Below are 23,819 nucleotides of genomic sequence, written 5' to 3'. Positions count from 1 at the left end.
TTTGTATCTCTCTTCGGCTCCTGGTCTGCAAAGCGTATCCATTTTGGTAGGGGAGTATCCTTCTGGTTTCTTGAAATCGATTTACTAGAAGTGACTTGCTTTTTCGAAGCGGACAGTGTAACCCAAGACCTCCGTTGATTTTCGGTTTAACAATTTGTTCATATCGAACTCTGTGCGGAGTTCCACTCCAAAGAAACTGCGATATTCGTTGTTTAATCACTGTTCCTGTTCCAGCTGGCAATGGTAATATAGATGCGATATACCATAACTTGGAGCATATGTAAGTATTCAGTATCCAAGTTCTCTGCCTTACATTCATTATTCTCGTATGATTTAACCAAAGAAGTGAGTTCAGATTACGCTTTAATTTGTCCCAGTTAGAGCGTACGGTTTCCTCAATTGTTCGGCAGAAATTTACACCGAGGATTTTCACCTCGTCTTGGATTATAAGCTCTTGCGGGGTAGGGAAGTCTTCTGACAGTTTGAGGCCCACGGTTTTTTGTAAATTTAGTTGCGCTCCGGATGCTGTTCCGAATAGGCGAAAGCTATCAATCACCATCTGCGTTTTGGAAGAATGCTTAATTATCACCGTGATATCGTCCGCGTATGCTGTAATAGTTTCTCCTTGATCGTCGTATACCTGCTTCAGTTTATCTATCAGCGGTTGTAAGACACTCCTTCCAGCATAGACTTCCGGTTTCTAGATACATAACTTCGCCGTGCAAACTTATCTTGCGTGATGATTAAAGATTCTTTCATGGTGAGCATAAATGTAGCATGTGGCAGGAGAGCTGACAGTTTTTTAAAAAAGGAGAAAACAGTTGTGGTTGAAGGTTGCTCCCCTGTGGTACGCCAGAAAAGGTTGCAGAATGCTCCGGAAAACTGCTGCTTTTGCTGATTTTGCTAGAAATTGAGATTACCTGAATATATTTATTTTGTTAAAACAACCAGTTTACGAATAAAATTTTCGATCCACTTATCATACTACTATGCAAGATAATATTTAATGTGCATATGCTGAAAACCAACGGAGACTGCTGAAAATTTATTAAATATTCTATGGGATATTTTACAATGCTTGCTATAAACCAAATCTTTACCTAATTTAGCTTTTTACCAGAGCATGCTGTATGTAAAAACTGTATGCTTTATAGCTATGTAACGAAAAGCTAACATTATGGCGGTAGCTGTCAAGCAGCGAAATACATAACCGGTTTCATTGCTGCTTTCTGCAGAGTGTGATAAGACTACTTAAGCTTATGATCTGATTCTTAAAGAGGTAAAAGCCTTCTGAAGATTGGGCCCCTTGGTTGTAAGGCAGTTTTTCTGATTATCTTGCATTTAAATTGCATTGGTAATGCTTGTTGCTTACCTGGGCAGCTTTACATGTGTAAATTATTAACAAACATTGATCTTTGTACCGCAAGAAATTCATGTTATATTGAAAATTATTCATGGTGTATTTCATAAAAGATGCACTAGAATCCTGAAATCGCTGTTCAGTTTTCTTATTATAGGATTTATTTGAGTATATTTTCGGCATATAATTGTAAAATGCCATTGAGAGCAGACGAATCAATTCAGATTGCATACTGACATATTGCAAGTCGTTGCTTAGTTATCGAAATTGAAAGCAGGCAGCATTCTTTTAATGTGTATGGTTACATATTTCTGGTAATATAGCAATATTGGCTTCGCTCTGTGGTTGTTTGACAGTTGATTCTAACTCCGTTGCTCATTTCTTCTATGAATAAATACTCCATTGCATGGTTCAGTATTCTAAATCACATAATTGTGATGCAGCATACATAGCATACATTCTGAAAAACTAGAAGTTAGAATTAAAATCAAAATAATCAGCAAGGCAATTTGCAGCTGCACTTCAATCTGCGTTAGCGACATTTGTTTCATTAGCACGGAAATTAGACGAATGCACTCGAATATCAATTTTAATCAATAATTTATATTACTCGGCACCCGTTCTAGCTTTCTCAGCGTTAAACTAGTTTCTTTACTCCGCTAACTCATTGATTGAGTGCAAACAACTTCAGTTTTGTTGTAGTTCACCACACCTGTTCTTCACTCAAATCCACGCCCCTCCCCCTCCACGCCTCGTTCTAGCATAGGTTGGTGCTCGTGAACAAAGAGTAGACTCTGGCACACAACGAACCACACCCTGGTTGGGGCAGCAGAGCTTGAACAATCCGAAAACAACTTCTTTCGCTTTTGTTGACTGCCGCCGCCGACACGGTCAGCATGTACATGTAGATCAGGCACCGCTCGAATATCTGTGATTCGAGCGGTATGTTATTAAAATGCAAATAAATTTACGTATCAAGTGACCACACGCTAAGGACAAGGCCAGGTACCGACGACGGCTGCTCGATTCGCGATCTGCTGTTCATGGTTAACCGATTCTGCTTCTGGGTTAACAGAAGAAATGACAATTCTACACTCGTTTGCCAGATTGGAGTTCCCCAAAGCAAGCAAACGTCGACAAGGTGCGAGAGCGGTGAAATCAAGATTAAAAAAAAAACTGGTTCTAATTCCGATATATCGAAGTCGTGTTTTGCCGACTCGCGAAAATTATAAAATAAATCAGTTTGTCAATGACATCCAGGCTGCGGCAGTGAATGTGCAGCACCGGAGTAGAATATAAATCGTCGATTGCTATAGACAAACGGTTGCCTTGGGTAGCCACCTGGATGAGCCGCCCATCATGGTTTCAGGAGTGTGTTCTCGCGAGATAGGCGACGAACCTCGTCGCAGCACATTTATTTCCATTCCCATACAATCAAACTGTCACGACTAACCGATACGTGAGATGACTGTCTCAGTGTTTCGGGAGAATTTGCAGAACAGGAGTTGAGGCTTGGGTAGCATGATCGTCCAAGTGTAGCTCCATCCATCGCCATCGCATCGGGGCGGGTGAGTCAACTTAGTTCCGAACGCCGATTAACATTTCACTCAGGACCTAAGCGTCTAGCCGTTTTATGTGCGCGAGTGCGGAGGAGGCTAAAACAGTTGATTAGACATTTATAAACCTGCCGGCCGAATCTTTGTGCGGGAAGGTGTTACGTTCCTAGCATTAGACTATGTGGAGGAGTTGTTTGGATTGCTTTAAACAGCTTTGTTTTATTTTTATGTTATTTTTTTCAGATCTGGTGGACGGCTCTATCGCTAGCGCTTGGTCTCAATGTGCGAGGAGATGTGATCAAAGGTGTTCCTTGTGTTAAGAAAAATCATCAGTTGTTCTGTCCGACGGCGGGCAATAGTTATCCCATGTAAGTGAATGTGAGTGCATAAATCATGAAAAACAAAAAAGAAAAGAAAAACGGGCATTAGGTGAAATAATTTGTACCGATAAGCATAAAATTTACTAGCATAGCTAGAGTTTGTTGCTTGTAAAAATAGAACCCTAAGTTTATTTCAGGATTGTATTAGTAAAACGTTTTACATCTCCCGTTCCATATATAGAATAGGTGGTTATAGTAGTAGGTGTTTGGGTTTACTGAACTTTTTAAAACACGTTTCCTAAATGATTTTTTCCACGCGGTGGTTTAATTAATTGAGAAGCAGTAGAAAAAAGCACTTTCTTAAGATTTACTGAATTTTTTGGTTGTAAAGACCTTAGCCAATGCAACTTCAAAAATCATATTAGACAATATTTATTTATAAAAATATTTATAAAAGGTTTCTGCGTTTCCAAATGGCCTTCAACATAAATTCTGGGAAACCAAATTATGCAATGTTACATAATTAGATACAGTCTGCATCTGAACGTTTCGTTGCATTTAGTGAAGGTTTAGTCGCTTAAACGTATCAGCGCGAAATTTGTCAGGGTTAAAAACTTCCATAGGTTTCCATTCGGAAATTATTTTCCTGAAAACAAAACATCGTTTGTCGCGAACTGGAGCTCGTTTTTATTAATGCCATTTAGCGAACAAACCAATGGAGTCAAGGCTGCTGGTCTAGTGCTTACCCCTCTAAGTTTGGTTCATTTGCGCTTTTTCGGTCTGGCAAAAATACAAGGCCATCCTCGGAACTATCTTTCACTTTGCTAGCAAGCTTCAATCGACGACGACAGCCGCGTGTCGCCACTCTTTGCGTTCAGGCACATTATCTGTGCCTGTGAATCGAAAATAATCTCACAGCAATGTGCAGCAGCCCCAAGAGGTCAATACGATCATGAAACGATTGTTTGTTTTTCCTTTTTGTATACCTTCACAGAGACAAAATCGAAACGTTCATCGATGAGAATAAGGCGTTGATGAAGCGAATGTACGGCGACTTTGAAATGTCGCGAACTCCGCCGTTGCAACCAAGCCGGAAACGGAAACGTCACCTGCAGGACGTTGATGATCATTTCACGATACTGCCGGAGCTGATGGATTTGTACGGTGTGCCGGGATCACCGGATGCACCGGAAATGTTCGTCAGCGGAGGGGATTCCTACTTTGGAAGGTTGCGCGACAAGAGGCAAAGTTCGAACCGGGGTGGAGGCTCCAGTGGAAGTACCGGCGGCGGCGGAGGAAGCAGTTCAAGCAGCAATAGCAATCGATCTACGGGACGACAGCAAAGTTCGTCCGATAGTAGTGGCGAGAGTACGGGGAGGTGAGTGACGACACGAATTTAGTTTTAGCAAGTTTTAATTCACAGTTTTTTACAGAGTCGATGCATGTGAATCGAAGATCGAGATCGTCACTCCATACTGGGCTTCAAATTCTGCCGGAAAAGTTCGTGCCATTGTGAATACACAACACTTCGAGCAAGCCATTCACCAGGAAGTTTGCTCGTACGTGCATAATTCGTAATTTTAAGGAATAATTAACAAAGCTTATTTGCTCATTTTTAGGAAAACTCAAACATCTCGCTGCTCCGGCGATTGTGGCTGCGAGCAAAAATATAAATGGCACCGGTTGCTGGCCTACGATCCGGACAATGACTGCAAGGGAATTTTCATGGACTGGTTCTTGTTTCCTTCGTGTTGCGTGTGTCGGTGTAATCCTTAGAAGAACAAAAAAAAAACGCGAGTGCAAGCAAATGTCAATACAGAAAATTCGTTTCGGAATGAAGGAAGTTGTCACGCTTCTTACCAAGCTGCAAACTCCTAGTTGTGCTCTTTAGTCTAGTGCTGTATGTTCTAGTGATAGTGATAGGCAAAAGCGGAAACTATACGAAAGAGATTCAACCATTTTTAATTATTGCTTCTTGTAAGATCGAACTAGATTAATAATTTGAATTTTGAATAGTACCCGTTACCACATACCGACGAAATGAGGGAACATGTAGCCAAATTTTGTTTGCAAACCAAGCGAACTTTGATAAAGCGCTAGAAGCAGATGCGTTACCTATTTAGATTCGATTAGAATTTTTCTCTTGTAAAAATTTAAGTTATTTTTCTGTAAATATATGTAGGATTAGATAACAATTCGGAAAAATTGATTCGTCTGTAATTTATTTTTCCTTGCGTGAGTCGATTTGCAGATATCCGATAGATAAAAGGATTCCAACGCTGTTTCTCAAACGAACCCGATGATACTTGCCAAGAGACATCTATCGGAAAGCGTTAGCAAGCAGTTAAGCTTTGAGGTAAAGCTATCAGAAAAACGAGCAAAACGCATAAACCGGTAGAATGACAGCATAAAACATAATGTGGACGCAAGGTTGATGGTAGATTTTAGCGTTAGCATAGCACTAACGCTTGGAATTGCTTTGAATATTATAAGTTCAACACTGTGTTTTGATCGCCAAAAGCTTACATTGCGCTACACTACGATGTACATTTCGAGATTTTTGTTCATTGGAATTTCGCTTTGAACCAATCAGAACTTCAGAACTTCAATATGAACAGACGAGTTCGTCCTATAATTGCGAGTAGAGAAATTCTTTGATACTTTCTTAGATCTCGCTAATAGTAATGTAAATTCAACGAGGATATTCAAACTGATAATTTTTCTATCAGAAAAGTTAATCTACACTAAAAAATGAACATAAAAACGATTAAAAACTGAATAAAATATAATTGGGAAATATGTAAAAGAAATTTAAGTTTCGCGTGTGCAAGCTTCATAAATTAGTTACTACAGTATAGTTCTAATCTACGATAAAAGGTTGACGGTCTTTGAAACCTATTTGGCAACCGACCATTGAATTCTCGCAGTAAGTTTCGATTTTTTGACCTTCGTTTGTTTAAGGTATCAGGTATTAGCATTTGTGGCTCAAGCAGCACGTTCCTCACAATCGAGTGAAATTTTTTGTGCCTTGCCTATTCTGCCCGTGTATTCATTCAGTTGATGATGACTGGCAGGAAAACAGACGGAATGAGAAGGGCTGGAAAAGATAATTTGATAACACAAAGACATATATGCACAATAGGCATTTAATTCAATTTTCACGTAAAGTTTTCAGCCAATCTGGTTGCACCATTTTGAACAAAACCCGATGCACAGTGGTCTAAAACGGCGAAAAGTGTGGGTTTTCCTAGCGTCTTTGCTTTCATTTTAGCATTAAGGGTCTTCAGCACTTTTGTTCGTTTGAATACCCGCTATAATCTAAAAGTGTCAAAAGTTAGTCATCGTAATAATAAAAATAAAAAAAAAACTTTTTTATATTAGGAAGTATAGACATAGTTTCTTCGGAAACGTTGTTAAAACTATAAAAGCAAGCAACTTTGCTGAAGAAAGAAAATTTCCAGTTCTACCGAGTACGGAACCATACTAAGCTTTTTAGTAGAATTGTACAAGAATACATTGTTCTAGGTAATTATCGAAATACACAAAACACACGGTTTTGCAAAAGACCGCAAATCTATTAAATTTTTACTTACTTAGTTATCGAATATTGATGTTCTACTTTTCCATAGCTTCACGGGCCTATGAGGTAAAATGGGACAAGTGGATTTGTGAATTCAGTGCTTAACGTTAAAGTTCAGGTTGAGTACTAAAAACTGATGTATGTTTCGCTTGTCCTCAACCACCCATATGAGAGTACGACAAGCATACATTCTATGCTATAAGCTCCACCAGAACTTTCTCATAACCGCTTTCAAACTGCCTTCCAACCAAGTGGCTCATTCTTCAGAAGAGTCTTAACTTCTAAGACTCAGGTTATAAGCTCAAGGAATCTTATTGCGCTCCGCAGAAAGCAGCAATAAAACCAATATGTTTTTCACTTGACAGCCACCGTTATAATTTAATGAAGCTTTTCGCTACATACAGCTTGTTTTGGTAAAAAGCTAATACAGTCAGCCAGCTTTGTTAACTTGGAAATACAAGTTTTACTGTCAGATCATCCTGTTCGATTTAATTTATGCCTTAGTAAACTATTCGCTAGAATAAATAATAAATTTCAACATAAATGTTTCGTAGTTGTGCAGTATATGCGCATCAAAGTTTATCGTGCATATTGGTATAATAGGTAGATAAAATTAACGTGCTAACAAAATTTTGTAGTTTTTGAACTAGTTGTTTTAATAAAATTAATATATAGTTAACCAATCGCAGTTTCTGGCAAAATCATTTTAGTTGCTTCCTGTGACATGAAAACCGATTGATAATACTTTTTTTTTCTGCAACAGGCTTTGAATTAATGAATTTTTGTTTGTGAGCTAGAAAAACATAGACTATGCTATTATATTGCTACGCCCTACGTGTGGTAAGATAATAAGAGATGTGCCACAGCCAACTAGTTTTTACGTGGTAATATAAAAACCACCATAAATTTATTTTATTAACAGATTTATTGTGGTTTTATAGCTAAACATATCATTTTCGACATCGAGACTTATTCTCTAAAGAGAGAACAGTTCAGGAATCCGAGGAAAACCAATTGGAGTTCCTTTAGGGAACATCACGGACGCGTATAATACAAACTGTCCCGTAAACACGCGAACAGTTTTTCGTGATGTGTCCTGGTGGAATGAGACGCTTTTTTTAACGAGTAGGGAAATCTGCTCAGCACCTTAAAAGATACGGTACTATCTGACACCTGAGAAGACAACTCAGGGAGTGGGGTTTGATATCCCGACCCCCCTAATGGGGCGTGAGGATCCAGACCCACTAAAACCCTACTCGAGTCTCCAGCCTCAATCCCCCCTGGCACCCTGGTGGAATGAGACGCTTAGCAATCTTCATCGGAAGGCTAGGCATCTGTTCAACAGGGCCAAAATCATGTCCTACTGGGAAGACTAAAGAGGTTCCCTCACCATATACAAGTTGAGCTACGCAAAGCCAAAAGGAAATCACGAGTTAAATTTAGCGACAGCATACAAACTCAACCAGACGCTACGCGTCTGCAGAAAGCGATGTCTAAGGACCACTGCAATGGTGTAGGGCAATTAAACAAAGAGGATGGGAGTCTCACTGTTACCACCAGGGAAACTCTGGAAGTGAACACGCATTTTCCTGGCTCGACAGTGACCACTGGACAAGACATAGGAAGGCGGCAGCGGAATGGGTCGTTACACTATACGTCATATGAATAAAACCAATTGCTTTACTTTTCCCGTGTAAACCACCCATAAGATAGTAAAGGAAGTAAAGTGAACTGTTTTGTTCATACGACCTAATGTGCCAAATGACTCGGTGGTAGTTACGGAGGCTTCAATCAAATCGGCACTCAGCTCTTTTGAACCAATGAAATCTTCAGATCCGGATATTCTACCCATTTTCTTACAAAAAACGGACGGTGTTATAATGTCTGAGCTCATCAACCTCTTTCGAGCCAGTTTCACTTCAGGATATATCCCGGAAAATTGGCGGAAAGAAAGGGTGGTGTTCATACCTAAGGCTGACAAAAAATACAAAACCATGCCTAAAGCTTTCAGACCGATAAGTCTGAACACATCTTCAACACATCTTAAGTTGATGGAGAAAATCACGGATAACTATTTCGGCAATGAGTTTTTAAAAAAACTTTTCGTTACATGTACATCAACATGCATACCAATACAGTAAATCTATGGTAACTGCACTGCACTGCTTAATGACGTTAATTGAAAAATCTCTTAAATATCAAGAAACTGCACTTTGTGCTTTTCTTGATATTGAAGGCGCTTTTGATAACACGTCCTTCATGTCAATTAATACGGCTCTCTGTCAAAAGGGAATCGACATCACTACGATGAAATGGATTCAAGCAATGCTCTTGAGCAGATAAATTACAGCATCATTGGGAGCTACGTCGGTTACGATTTCGGTGATCAAAGGTTGTCCACAGGGAGGAGTTCGCTTCCCCTGCTCTGGTCACTGGTGTTCAACGCACTCCTTCACAAGTTATCACAGCTTGGTTAAGAGACCATTGCTTACGCCGACCACGTTGTACTTATCGTCAGAGGAAAGTTTAACACAATATTGTCAAGTCGCTGGCAAGGAGTTCTAAACATCACCATCGTATGGTACTCACAAGAGGGACTTAATGTAAATCCTACCAAAACAGTCGTTATACCATTCACTAGATGAAGGAAATATACTATTACTCCCCTTATACTGAATGGTGTCAGACTGAGCTTCTGTAATGAAGTCAAACAATTCGGAATAATTCTCGATAAAAAACTAAACTGGGTTGCCTTTGTTAAGAAAGCAACTTCGTCTATCTGGGCATGCAGCTCATTGTTTGGCAAAACCTGGGGATTGAAACCTCAACTAGCCTTTTGGTCATATACTTCTATTGCACGGCTATACTATTGCATAGTATAACCTATGCTGTAGTCGTATGGTGGCCAAAGGTGAGCGAGGTGACAGCCCAAGCCATACTAAACAAAGTTCAGCGCCTGATCTGTCTTTCAGTTACCTGTGCCAAGCGTACAACGTCTACTGCAGCTATGGAGGCAATGCTATGCTTACTGCCTTTGGATCTTCATGTGAAGAAGGAAACAGAGTTTGGCGCACTATGGTTGCAAAGGAGTAAAACTATACTTGAAGGTGACTAAATCGGTCATCTTCGCATACATCGGGAGTTCAATCTGACACCCTTAGTAACTTCAGTCTCTGACTGCATGGAAGCCAGGCCCAATATGGACGTTCCATATGAGGTGATTGAAACAGATCGCTCAATGTGGAATAATAGAGGCCCCGGTCGTCCATTTACTTTTTTACAGATGGTTCAAAATTGGGGGCCTGTACAAGCTCCGGGGTCTACGGATCCGGCATCAGGAAAACTTTCTCATTAGGAAAGTGGCCCACAGTTTTTCAAGTAAAAGTTATGTAATACACTCAAGTTCTTTTTTTACACGGTTTGTTTTTTCGATTATTAAGAATGGGGTAACTTACGTACCATTCATTTCTTTATCAATATATTTGGAAGATGCCCGACATTCGTCACGTAGTTTGTAAATAGTCCCTCAGTGTCACCGTTCTTGAGTAATCGAAAGAACAAATCGTGTAAAAAAAGACTTGAGTGTATGGGTCATTCCATGCCAAGTGTCCCAGACCCGTGAAATCGACCTTCTCGGCTTTTTATCAAATTAGGTCACACCGTTCGTTTTGAATCAAAAAGCAAAGATCCCAAGGTTAGTGCCAATTGGACTTCCCCTCGATTTATGCGAACCCCCCATTTTATAAGCAAAAGCCTTGTTTTCGTCAAATCCACTTACATTCTTTTGCTTTTATCTTCGGAAATATCGAGTCTAAAAAGACACTTTTTCGACATTTTCAAGGAAAATTGCCTAAGGATTTCGAAAAAGATATTATTTTTTGGCAGCAGTGCTGTCAAATATTTTTTAATTCGATTTGAATACTAAATTTTCATTTTTCTCTCAATGAATACAATGAATTTGATCTTAAAAATTTCGACTCCATCGTATTCCCCAGATTATTTTACATAAGAATCACTTATTGTCACGAGGTATTCTTTGCCGATCCAGAGATAAAGCGTTTTGAAGCAAGCAACCCTCAATTTCTCATGTAAAACCATGAGTAAAATTACCTTTTCATGAAGCAGCAAGTCTCTATGCAATGTAAAAATACTTTGCCCTAGTGAAAAGCATGTACACAGTATAAAAAAATTTCCTTATCATCGGTGCCAGTTTTTCAGTATAAATTTAGGCATTTGGCAAGACTGTTAAGCAAATTTTTACTATATCCTGTGTACATGCTTTTTTGCACCCTTCTGACATACAAAAACAAAGTTAGCTAGAATTAGTTTTTGCCTCGTATCATCTTGGTATTGCGCAAAGCAAAGCCTGGGTGCTAATTCCGTTATTGAAATTTAACCTTCTGTTTTTTATACGACAGACTTCGCAACCAGCTGTTAGAATACAGGTCAGTGCGGGGTCAGTGCTACGATCCTATTGACTCTAACAGCCTCTCCCAGCCGAGATTCGAACATACGACGAATGGCTTATTAGACCAGCGTCTTACCTCGAGGCCAACTGGGAGGGCCGGTATTGCGCAATACCATGATAAAATCCGAGGTCATGATGAATGCCACAATAAAACCTTTACACAATTCAAATAAAGCGGATTGGGCTTTAGAATTGTTGCTTGTTTGTTGTCTTATTTTGTTTTCTTTTCGTCTTGGTTAATAAGAACCACCTTATTCGCTTGACAGTAGTAAAGAGTTTGAAGTTCTATCGCACTACAGAAATCATATTAGAAACTCTCAGAATGTGCTTAGAAATAGAAACAAAAATATTTCACCTTTTTCCAACCAGCAAAATATTAGCATTACTATTAATGTGAATACATGTATAGGGCATGGGATGGTATTTTCGGCATGCTTCTAATTATTGGGCCTACTCTGTTTGCGTGTTGCCTGTTCCTGAAGAACCAATTTATCATCACAAAACGAATGTGCAACCATTAGTGATGATTTTCCCCTTCCCCCTTTGATGCGGAGTACAGAGGGTAGGCCCAAAATAGAAACAGGCTGATGCCTCAACCTTACAATGCTCAGAGAGCAAAAGCCCAAAAGTGAAGAATGTCATCCCATCAAAGCATATAATACTGAAAAGTTCTATCTGCTCTCAAAGTGAACAATGCAAGTTCGTATTGACAGCATGACAGCATTAACGCAAATGTTCCCTTTTTAATACACTATTTATTGGAGTAAACCCTCCCTACTGATCCTTTTCGCTCCTTTCTTTCAGAAGAAGTGTATAAGAAACTTTCATATTATCATTTCAATTTAAAGAATTTTATTGTTTTCCTTATTACTTGGTTCAATCCATGGATTTTCCAGTTTAATAAAAAGGTCTAACCACGAACTTAGTAATTATTGCTTCAATGATCCTACCTTAATTTTCTCCTCATTTCCCTACACGTATTATCACACTATAGAGTACTATGCTTTACTTTTATTTCATTACTTTCTCCTACCATACCCACTGTCTATTGGAAAGACTCCCGTTATAAAAAAAAACAAAGTTATGCTTTTCGGGATGTTATTCACTGTATGTAGGGGAGTGTCGTCGTGGTTGGGCCACGTTTTGGAATTCGCCCATAACTTTCGTTTCAAAAGGAATTTTGGAAATCTAAATACATCGTTGCAAAGGTCTAAGAATAAGGTATATTTTCTGAAAGTTTTTGAAGTGTTTGAACTGATTGCTTGAAAAATAAAAAAGTTATTGGCATTTATGTGAAGACAAAAAATGTTGTCCTAGTCGGGCTATGTTGTACAGGTTGGGCCAGCACAGAAAATCTAAGACATACGTATTGAAATTCCATATAGAGACATGAAAAGAATGAATTCCGTGAATAACGGCTCATATAGATACAAATACCCTATTTTAAATTGCATTTTTGCGAAATTTTGGCGATCTGGTAAAATTAATATTGCTATAATCGCCTTTTTCGAAGTGTACAACTACAATGAAAAAAAAAAACAACAAAAATCTAGGTTTTTATGGTATTAATTTTGCTTTATTTCATCACATTTTACGTGACTGACATTCTGTACGAATTTTTCCGCTTCTGCGCCTAAAATTATGGTGGCCGAACCATGACTACTCAAGTGGCCCGACCTTTACAAATAGCGCTTTTCTAGTATTTCACCTTAGCCTTCCCAAACACCTTACTGGAGGGGATTTTTCTATAGTCTTCGTGTGCAGCACAACACATTTCATACATTTTCAAAATTTATCTCGATAGTTGCATTTCATGAATAATTTCTTGAAGAAAAGTTCATTGCGCCTAGAAAACTTTTTTTATAAGATTTATTCACTGAATTCAGTACGGGTGTTTTGAATACACGATTGAAACTCACAATATTGTGAAAAGTTAGCTGTCACAGTAAGAAGTTTACAATGGTTGTATCATAGATATCATGAGTTACTAAAACTGTAAAATCGTGATGGCCCGACCATAACAGTGGCCCAACGATAACGACAATACCCTAGTGTACTCGTGATTTTTGTAGCTGGAAGAAATTTTTACACTTTTCCATATAGTGCAGCGGTTCCCAACGTTTTTCGGTTCGCGAACCCCCTGGCGAATTTTCGGTTAATAGTGTGCAAACAGAATGGGACAAGGCGTGAAGTGGAAAAAGTGGAAAATTATGTAAGAGAGGGTCATTGAAATAACACGCAAGAAGTTGCGTATCGTTCCTTTTTACCCAAGTTTAGGTTCTTTCCACTTCACGCCTTGTCCCATTCTGTTTGGACAATATCAACAACTTTGTTACATTAATTTCTTCTACCGGGCTGCAAAATTAATAGCATTAATTTCGTCTCCATAGATCTATTAAAATAAGTTTGTTGCTAAAACAGGAACTAAAAACATTGAACAGCATTCGACTCACAAAAGCATTTGGCGTTTTTCTTTTTTCAAATGCTAAAAAAAATTGGATTACACTTTATTGACTTTAATGTTTACAAAAAAAAATTGATTTTGGTCAACCGATGCTTCCTTTAGTAATAGTTGATAGTCTTTCAGCTTTGCTGACACCGAAGCAAAGCGAACGCTGAGGAAAATTAACGTTTCTCTAGCCACTACTCTTCCTGTTCGTAGCGTAAAATGAAGCATAAATCTCGTCCTGTTCACGCCACGTCGCCCAGGTTAAGTTCATTAAAGTGTTACTCTTTCGGTAGCTAGGAAAAGCCAGCATGTCAGATGACGGTCTTGGTACCTACCGAGTCCTAGCGCGCACAAAACCGGACTGCATCGGAGTGGAACGTTGCTTCCTAATGATAAAAGGTTAATATCGTGTATTATTTATTGTCAACGCTGCATAGGTACGAGCTGGATGATGCCCCCGGAGCAATAACGGCTGCAGTCCAGAATTGGCTGAAGGCAAAGAGCAGCATTCGTGGGGGCAAATGTTTTATCACGGAGCCAGACAAAGACTCTACTACTTGCGCAACCCGAAGGATCACATGGCGGAAGTGAAGACATATTATATATGGTTGGGTTGTTTATATTGTTATTAAATAAAAATAGATTTTCTTGCTGCTGTCGCTCTCGGTTCGAGGGGTTGATTGTATTCCTTGAAATGATTGTCTTCTTTTGGTTGCAGTAAAACGAGATTTGTAATTACGGAACTTGTTATTAGAGCTCGTATTTTCTACTCATTAGGAAAAGAATAAGACAATGATAATAACAGGAAGTTGGCTTCTCTGGTGGCGTCGTAGATATGACGATATAGCTGATGAAAACTCTTTTAAATATCCAAACCAGTTGTTCGCAAAATGCTTCATTTTCGATTCAAATTTGGACATTGTTTCCAATCCTCATTCATTACTTGCTGCCACTAGGGATAAATTCGTTCTTAACAGCTCCAAATCCCCGAAAAAGCTTCAAAGGTATTAGCATTAAATGAAGGTAATGATGTGATGAAATGCCACGTTGGCAACGGTTATCGGTGCCCGACTGTTATAGCGCTGGCTGGTACGGATTTATAAAATGGCTTGAGTCGCTTCCCGAATTTACTTTCCCTGCAGTGGCAAGGATTTGGCACACATTTAGAGAGGAGATTTTCCTCGCCTTTACTACTTCTGAAGCTACCGCCTGTCGAAGCTTTAGCACTGCTTGAGATTGAAGGGTGGCTTGAAATTTGTCAGTGGTGTAGCAAGGATCTGACCGTGCTGAGTGAAACGGATCGATGAATTTGTTCAGATAGCATTCTCGAGTTAGTGGTCAAATGTGGGAGGAATTCAAGCCTCTCAGTAAGACCTCCCAGTATGTAACCTCCTACCGACTCTACTGAAAATGAGTTTACCCTGTGAGGAGCAAGTGAAAATCCTAGCAGCCACAATGAAGACAAGCCGGAAAACGAAGGCAGTCGAAAAGTGAGTGAAGAAATCCAAATGAGTGCAATTGTCTTTGCCTTTTATTACTTCATTCCCCGTTGGTATGCGAAATGATACGATGGCATCTGGTATTATTTGCGCTTGACTGTAACCATAGTCCCAAATAAAAAATGGGTCAGTAGAAATATTTCAAATTTTGCTTTGATTGCTTTGAGAATCAGTAGGATGGGAAACGTTCAAAGTTTTCTATTGAGAAATCAATCTTCGGAAACATCCTGCCAATTGCAATCGATTCTAGATTTTCATGTTCTCCAGCTTCAGCTGCCAGTGAGAGTTTTCCAGTACTTCCGGAGCGAAAATCCTTTCTATTCGCCACGTGTGAACGCACGCATTGATTTCATACCCCCTTTGGGATGGCACAAAAGTGTCGTAAATTCAAAGTTAAACACTTCTGGTGTACTGATTTCCAGGCTGGTTGTGTTTCTATCGCTTCGCTGGTTCACATGTTGGCTTTTCTGCTGTTTGGTTTCCTGAATGCAGAGTACTTTCTATCGTACGCTTTTCGTTGAGCCATTTGCAGATCCCGCCGAAGGTACGCCATGCCATGCAGCATCCCGTTCTCACCGGCTGCGATATGGTACGGTTTTACTCGCTCCCTGATGGGTCGTATTTTCTTTCCCCATCGTTTCTTGCCATCACCCGGAAAAGCACGTATTCGAACGTAGAAAGCAGTCCTACCTCTGCTGCAATTTCACCTTTTGGGTGGGTAACGGGATGAGAAGGCTTTTGCTTACTGCGGGAGCACGCAGCGCTGGCAGTCAGCATCATCTTCATTGTGGGATGATCATCATCGCTTTTCGGTTTGTGCATGTAACAGTTATGTTTTATGTTGGAATTCCCGAATGCTGTTTCTTTCCTGTCTTTTTACGACTATCGAATTCCCAGTCACGCTGTCGGAATATAAATTCGATGGTTTTTATTTCCTGTGCGTTACACTGTCGCAGACAATCCTGGTTGGTTGTGGAGATTTTTTTTTCAGCAGGGAGGATTTCTCCTTTTCATTGCCTGGCGTTAAATTTCTCCTCCGCTTAGGTTTTATGTGCGAATAGGAAATTGATACTAAATTGATTGGTGGAGCAATCGTGGACAATGAAGCAGATTATTTCTTTGATTGATCGTTTACAGCAAATCTTTACAAATAAGATTGCTGCAGTATATATAATAAACCATCGGAATATGCATATCAAAGTTTTTGCTATTGCAATTTACAAAAAGAAAAGTAAACTTAATTTTCCAAAGTCATTGTGTAATTTATTTTAAAACAATAACAAAAATAATTAATTTAAAGATGAATCGAAAAGGTCTATGACAGAAAAATAAGGTAGTTAGGTTATTTTACGTAAAATATTTCAATAGTAATTTAACAGGTTTGGTAGAAGTAAATATGTAATAATACTCAGAAATTCAAATACGTGAGTAAGTAGTATTTTAGCATTGGTCCTGTAATCATCATTTACACTTACAGTTAGATGCAAAGACCGTTGTTAAATAAGGTTAAATTATGAAAGCGAAATACTATCGTCAAATCAAAGGAAAATGTACAGTCTTGCCGCTGCATTCCAATGCCATTTGGCACCAGCAGGCACCCAGGAGTGGGATTTCAGGCACCCAAAAGGAGATTCGAAATAACAACGGTTTGACGCCTAGCAAAGAGGTGAATGTATTCGCAAGAGGTGGAAGACTGAAGGGTATCCCACATAACAGGAAAAACCGCTGTAGAAAATTATCTAGTGGACTGATATTTTTCAAACTTACAGCCAATAAAGGAAGCTTTTGGCATATTTATTTCATTCAACTTCAATACCATAACCATATGCTCGCACCTTACGCTTAACTCCACTCATAAGATTCTGTACATAATCTTGCTGCAGCTTCTTCTGTAAGCAAACTCACTTTATTTTCAGGTCTTCCTCAGATTTGATCCTCTTGGTATGCTTCCGTAGTGCCTGCCTCATAATAGCCCAGCATTTTTCGATGGGCGTTAGTTCCGGTGCGTTGGGGGGTTCATGTCCTTGGTTCCGAAAGTGACCCCGTTGGCGTTAGACACCCTTTGAGTAGTGGCCGAAGCTAGAAGATCGTAGGGTCCTCGTGTTGCTTCAACAGAGAAAGCAGACGCTTCTGTAGACACTCCTTGAGGTAGATCTGCCCGTTTACAGTCTCGGTAGTCACGAACGACGCACTCCGTTTGCCACATGAGCAGATCGCTTGCCGTTGCCAAACCATGTATTTCTGGGCAAACTTTAAAAGTTTCTACTTCTTTACTTCCTCCGGAACAACAAACTTATGCTGGGCGGTGAAGAACAGTAGCCCCGGAAGCAGTCGCAAGTCCGCCTTGACCTAAATCTTCTCATCCATAATGAGACAATGAGGCTTCGTCAGCATCTTGGCATACATTTTCCGGACCCGTAGCTTTCCTACCTTATTTTGCCGTTCGTCACGATTTGGAGCCTTCTGCACTTTGTACGTAAGCAGTCCCTCGCGGTCCTTGGCTCTCTGAACGAAAGACTTGGACAGATTCAACTTTTGGCCACATCCCTGACCAAAGCATTGGGATTCCGCTTAAACGCTTTCACGACACGCTTGTGATCCTGATCACTAATAGAACATCCATTCTGACTGCTTTTCTCCTTCCGTACGGTGTTCAGAGTTTCGTAACGGAATTGTGTATAACGTGCGCCGCTGGCCAATTTGCCGCCCTTTCTTTTTTCCCTAAACAAGCGAAATTCAAATGCAAAACCACCCAGAAACTATAGTATTTGATGGAACCAGCTTACTATGCAAGTATGACATGTTATAAAACCAAAGCAAAAATAAATCTGTTTTTGAGCAGCTTCCGATATAACTTTTTGCGTCGTTTCCGTAAGCTATTTTTTTGACAGAATCTGTAAATAGCCGGCTGTAGCGATTCGATTGCGTAAAGTGAGCACACATGAGGTCACATTATACACTTTTCCCCTAGTAACGTTTAATCACACGACTCGCGGTTAACTGCACGATTCCGAATTGTTTTTTCGAAGTCCCTATGAGAGAGTTGCGGACTTTCCAGTAGCATGCATCCATTAGAGCAGAAAGGAGGGCATGGGTATGAAGCTGACAGATGCTCAGGCCAAAGATTGGTGGTTGCGCACCCCGAGGTGGAATGGTGGAGATTAGTGCGAAAATCGAGGAACTTTACGAATTCGCTATGGACAGGCACCATGTCCACACGCAGATTAAGCAGTTAGTGGCGTTCATTAAATCTATTCAAAAGGTCCATGGTAAAAGTGCAACACAGTCAAATTGCTCTAACTGCTGGGTAAAATTAATTGGAATTTTGCACGGAGAATGTTCAAAGTGCATTATTTGCGCTCTGTGAATCTTTTCGAAAAACGGCTCGTTCGCGAAAACATTCTGCATATATACTTCGAAAATAAGAATCTATCATATCGTGCCATCGGTAAAAAGTTGGAAATCCGGAATTCTACGGTTTCTCGTGTCATTAAACGGTCTGACTGTCGATCGTAAGCTAAGATATGAAAAAAAGTCGTCTGTATACTGTTAAGGTTGACACCCGCGTAGTTGGGGCCTTCGACGGGAAACCAAACTATTTCGTTTGAGATGTGCTAAAGAAAACTAAGTGAGTAAAATTTCCTGCAGAAGGCCAAAACTTGTGCTAGGTTACGTATGATCAAGCTTCAGAAAAGGCCCCAACAGAATACGGTCGTGAAAAGTCGTGCCCAAAAGTTATACGATCAAAAGCTGTCGAAATCACACTGTTGCGTTATGAACGACGAGACGTACGTGAAAGCGGACTTCAACCAGATTCCAGGAAACCAGCATTTCGCCGCAAAGGATAAGTTTGATGTTCCAGAGAACTTCCGAAAACAGAAGATGTCGAAGTTTGCCAAGAAATTCTTGATTTGGCAAGCAATTTGTTCATGTGAACAACGGAGTACACCTTTTGAGACCACAGATGCCATGAATGGATAAGTGTTTTGCCTTTGTACTATATGAAAATATAGTATAAAGGTTTAGGATCACTCGAAAAACCGAAAGCCTAGCGGGACGAGTGTCATATACCATTCGACTCAGTTTCGAAAACTGAGCATTTTCTGTGTGTGCGTGTGCGTGTGTGTGCGTGTGCGTGTGTGTGTGTGTGTGTGCGTGTGCGTGTGTGTGCGTGTGTGTGTGCGTGTGTGTGCGTGCCTGTGTGTGTGTGTATGTGTGTGTGTATGTATGTGTGTATGTATGTGTGTGTATGTGCGTGTGTGTATGTGTGTGTGTGTGTGTGTGTGTGTGTGTGTGTGTGTGTGTGTGTGTGTGTGTGTGTGTGTGTGTGTGTGTGTGTGTGTGTGGAACGCTTTTGATTGAGCCAACATTTCTCGGAGATGGCTGGACCGATTTTAATGATCTTAGGGTGAAATGAAAAGTCTAGGTGTCCCATTGTTCGCTATTTAATTTCATACTGATTGGACTTTTAGTTAAAAAGTTATGTATAAAAATACGAAAAATATGAGTCTTCATTATCTCATAGGTTCCTTAACCGATTTGAACAAAATTGATTGCATATGAAAGGGGAGTCTTTCAAAATCTCAACTTCAAGATTTCATGACGAATAGGCTTGTGGTTTGAAAGTTACATAAAGAAATGTGGAAAAAAATGTATTTAAAACTGCTTTTTGTTACATATAAGCATTAATTCAAAGGGAAACATCCTACAATTTATTATCATTCGAAAGTTACTGTTGAGATATATCAAACGAAACCAAGTTAATGCAAATCGGACGATTTATTCAAAACTAATTCAAACTTTAACACTTAAGCGCCGTATGTTAAACCGTTAAAATGTAAAAAATTGAAATAAATTAATCAAGGGTCGATTGTATTCAATGTATGTGTTATGTATGTGTATGTATGCATGCATGCGTGTATGTATGTATGTATGTATGCGTGTATGTATGTAAATGCGGTTTGCAATTTTAAAATTTGCATAGAAATACAAGAAGAGTGAGAAACATTTCAATTGTCATTTTCTTTACTTGCTGTTACTCGCAATCGGACGAGCAAAGCAAAAACCGAAGAACAGTATTTGATTTAATCATATAGGTATAGTGATGTACAGGATTGAAAATACTAATGAGTTGATTTTCCCAAATAAATTTATACCCTCGTTTTAATTGGCTGTCAGTCTATTGAGAGCAGAACAGGTTTTGAAATCGTTCCAACGTTTCAGATACTTGACAAAGAGCAGACAGTATTCAATCCCTGAAGAAGACTGAAATAAACAGTTGGAAACGTTGGAAAGATTTCAAAATCTGTTCTACTATCAATAGACTGACAGCCAATTAAAACGAGAATATTAAATTCTACAGTCGACAAAACAAATCCATAAATTTATACCAATTTCAAACAAATTTTGCGCATCAACAGATGCTTTTCCAATCAATAGATGCTAGAGCTTAGAAATTTTATATGAAAAAGAGGAAGAAAAGGTTACTAATAATTCTGTACGATTTGTTTTCGCTAGTGACACTTTAAAAGATAATAGTCATATGTCATGTATCATGTTTTAATAAATAAATGAATATGGGTCCACTCATACCAGCAAAAATAACAAGCGCCGAAATTATATTGATTATATTTCCCATCCTCAAGCATGTTTATGGCGCCGGTTTTGTTCTCATCGTTTCCTAAAATATCTAACGTATAAACGATACGATCAAGCTAATGACTATTTTTTCATTAAAGTTTATTCAAAAGAAGCACAAGTTTTGATTTTCATGCAAAAATAAATAACTGAAAGAGCGCCAACTAAGTAAAAGTCCAATTTCTCTTTTTCGTTTTTCATATCTAATACTCTACTCCGTTATTTTTTCAAATTCAGATATTATCTTTTTTAGATATGGATTTTGAAAAATAAGAAGCGGATATTTAAAAATATAGTCAAGTTAATTATAGATGTTCCTCCTGAGAAATTAAAAAATAATTATTGCGGCAGTAGAAAGGCTAGGTCACACCGCTAGGTGGATTAATTCGGGTCAGTTTTCTTGTCATTACTGTTTCATTTCTGTATTGTTTGGTGCTTCATTTTGTGTCATTCGCAAGAGTTTGGAACACATTTTCTGTCATTTTGGAAGTCAGTTTTTGCGGTTCGAACAGTGTTTTTATCCTTGATTAATTTTGCTCATTTTGGGTCATTTTTGTATCTTTTGTATATCATTTTTGAAATGTTTTTCTTATTTTTTGTACCGTTTTTGTGCTTTTAATTTTTTTCCATATTACCTTATTTTTGTGTAATGTTATGTATCATTTCGTACTATTTTTCAGTCATTTTTTGTTTTTTTTTGTTTAGTTTATAGTCACTTTAGCTAGTTTTGGGTCATTCGGGACTTTTGCGGGGTTGGGATTTGAACCCGGGTCTTCGGCGTGAGAGGCGTGAATGCTAACCACTACGCCGGGATTGACCCCACTTTTTGGTTATTTTTGTATTATTTAGGTGCCATTTTTGTATAATTTTTCTGTTTTTGTTTTTCAGTTACTTATTTTTGATTATTTTTAATAGTTTTGCTATTATTTTTTTGTCTTTTTGAGACCAGTTTTGTATTATTTCTATAGGGTTACCAGATCGATGCCATTTACATTGATCTGAAAGCGGCATTCGATCGAGTCAATCATGATATCTTGCTAGCCAAACTTGCCAAATTAGGAGTGTCAACTAATTTGCTTTCATGGCTTAACTTATATCTACGCAATCGTAAAAACGCTGTTAAATTGGGTCCCAATCAATCGAGATGGTTCCAGAATGATTCTGGAGTTCCACAAGGTAGCATTTTAGGACCTTTGCTGTTTTCGCTGTTCGTGAACGACGTCACTCGACTGTTACCTCCTGTAACAAGGCTGTGCTACGCTGGTGATATAAAAATTTATCTGCCAATCGAAACCACATCAAATTGTTTGCGTCTTCAGAAATTGATCAATTTGTTTGCCGATGGGTGCAACTGTAATCGTATGCTAATCAGCATTCAAAAATGTACTGTAATCAGTTTTGCTCGTAAAAAACAGCCCCATCTCTGGCCACCGCCGACAATAATACGAGTAAGGACAATCCAACAACGTATTCAAGCTGGAAATCGAGCCTACTTTTCCCTCCGCAAGGTGCTTCGATCTGGAAGTATACGCCGCCGCACAAAGCTGACGATGTACAAAACGCTAATCAGACCGGTAGTCCTCTACGGACTTAAGAGTAACTTTGCTTACGGAGGACCTTTGAACGAAAGGTGTTGCGGACTATTTTTGGCGGAGTACAAACGGAAAGCGTAGAGAGTGGCGTAGGCGTATGAATCACGAGCTACAGGCACTGCTTGGAGAGATTCCCATCGTACACCTGGCGAAAGTTGGGAGATTACGGTGGGCCGGCCACATCGCAAGGATGCCGGACGACTGTGCTGTGAAATCCGTTCTCTTCAAATACCATACCGGCACCAGGAATAGAGGGGGCCTAACGTGCTAGATGGCTCGACCAGGTTGAAGTCGACTTGCGTGTGTCGAGACGCGCAACGAATTGGCGACGAGCAGGCCAGGACCGAGTACAATGGAGAGGAATTCTGGATACGAGAAGAGCCACCCGGCTCTCGGCTAGTAAAGTAAGTAAGTTATGACCATTAAATTGCAGTTAACGCTATGAAAATTTCGCCCAATTCCGTTCAATTTCGGTACAGTCGAAAATTCGTGAGATCTCGCAAAGTCTTTCAAAAGACCCTAACGGTCTTGTGCACAGTGTTTTCAAGTGATACCCCGATCCGAAAGACCTGGATTTGCCTGGATTGACTTTAAAACCTTTCAGTTCAGTTACCGATCCTATGTTCAACTGGGATAATTACTCTAATCCACTCGAGTCACACTTTTTTGTGCTTTTTTATCGGAATGAAAATTTTAGGCTTGCAGTTTCATACAAAAATTTCTTTCGGAATATTCCACAATCAGCCACTAAAGACGCTGCTGCTGTATAAAGCAATCAGTAGTATTTTTCTTCGAATAAAATCGCATTTACTTTTTCAAATTAATTTTAGTATCCGTGTCTGTAGAATTCTGTAAAACTTGAAAATCAACATCCACATTCCCATTTACATCCACATCTATAGATGTGATGAAAAAATTGCATCCACAATATCCTTAATACTTCCTAACACGCAGTATTGTTTGACAACTTTTCGTACGATGTTAGTCGAAAAGATTTAAGTAAAGTTTTGTTCTTTAATAGTAAATATGTTTTTCGAGCACTTTATGCCCTTTGGTTATTTAAACAACTGATATAGATATGTCTTCCATGAGTATAAATAGAATATTCATAAAGTAAAATTACACTGAATAAGATCCTCCCAGTTAATATCAGATAAAATTTAGAGCGAAAAATGAAAATGACTCACTCTTGAGCGAAAGTAATTTTATGGTTGACACCGTTTCCAACAACTCCTCGTCCACTGGGAGCATGAAAATGTAATTAGAAATTATTCAGTTAATTTGAGCTTTCCTTCGTTTGCGCTTGCTTTCTCCGCAGTCGCAAACCTCGCTGTTGTCGTCGTCGTGGGTCGGTGTGT

The 23,819-nt window shown here is 39.2% G+C and overlaps 1 protein-coding gene across 1 annotated transcript in view; it reads left to right on the top strand.

Annotated features, from left to right (window-relative positions):
* Positions 1-5,430, top strand: part of LOC128741781 (protein spaetzle 3) — a 52,111-nt gene extending 46,681 nt beyond the window's left edge. The window contains exons 4-7 of the mRNA XM_053837815.1: positions 3,160-3,284; positions 4,231-4,614; positions 4,670-4,795; positions 4,856-5,430. Of these exons, the coding sequence (XP_053693790.1) occupies positions 3,160-3,284; positions 4,231-4,614; positions 4,670-4,795; positions 4,856-5,012 (792 nt within the window). The 3' untranslated portion in view covers positions 5,013-5,430. The remainder of the gene's footprint in view (positions 1-3,159; positions 3,285-4,230; positions 4,615-4,669; positions 4,796-4,855) is intronic.
* The last annotated feature ends 18,389 nt before the right edge of the window (positions 5,431-23,819 follow it).

The sequence above is a fragment of the Sabethes cyaneus genome, chromosome 3 (assembly GCF_943734655.1).
Source record: "Sabethes cyaneus chromosome 3, idSabCyanKW18_F2, whole genome shotgun sequence".
In the NCBI taxonomy this organism is placed as follows: Eukaryota; Metazoa; Arthropoda; class Insecta; order Diptera; family Culicidae; genus Sabethes; species Sabethes cyaneus.
This window is presented reverse-complemented; position numbering and strand designations above follow the sequence as displayed.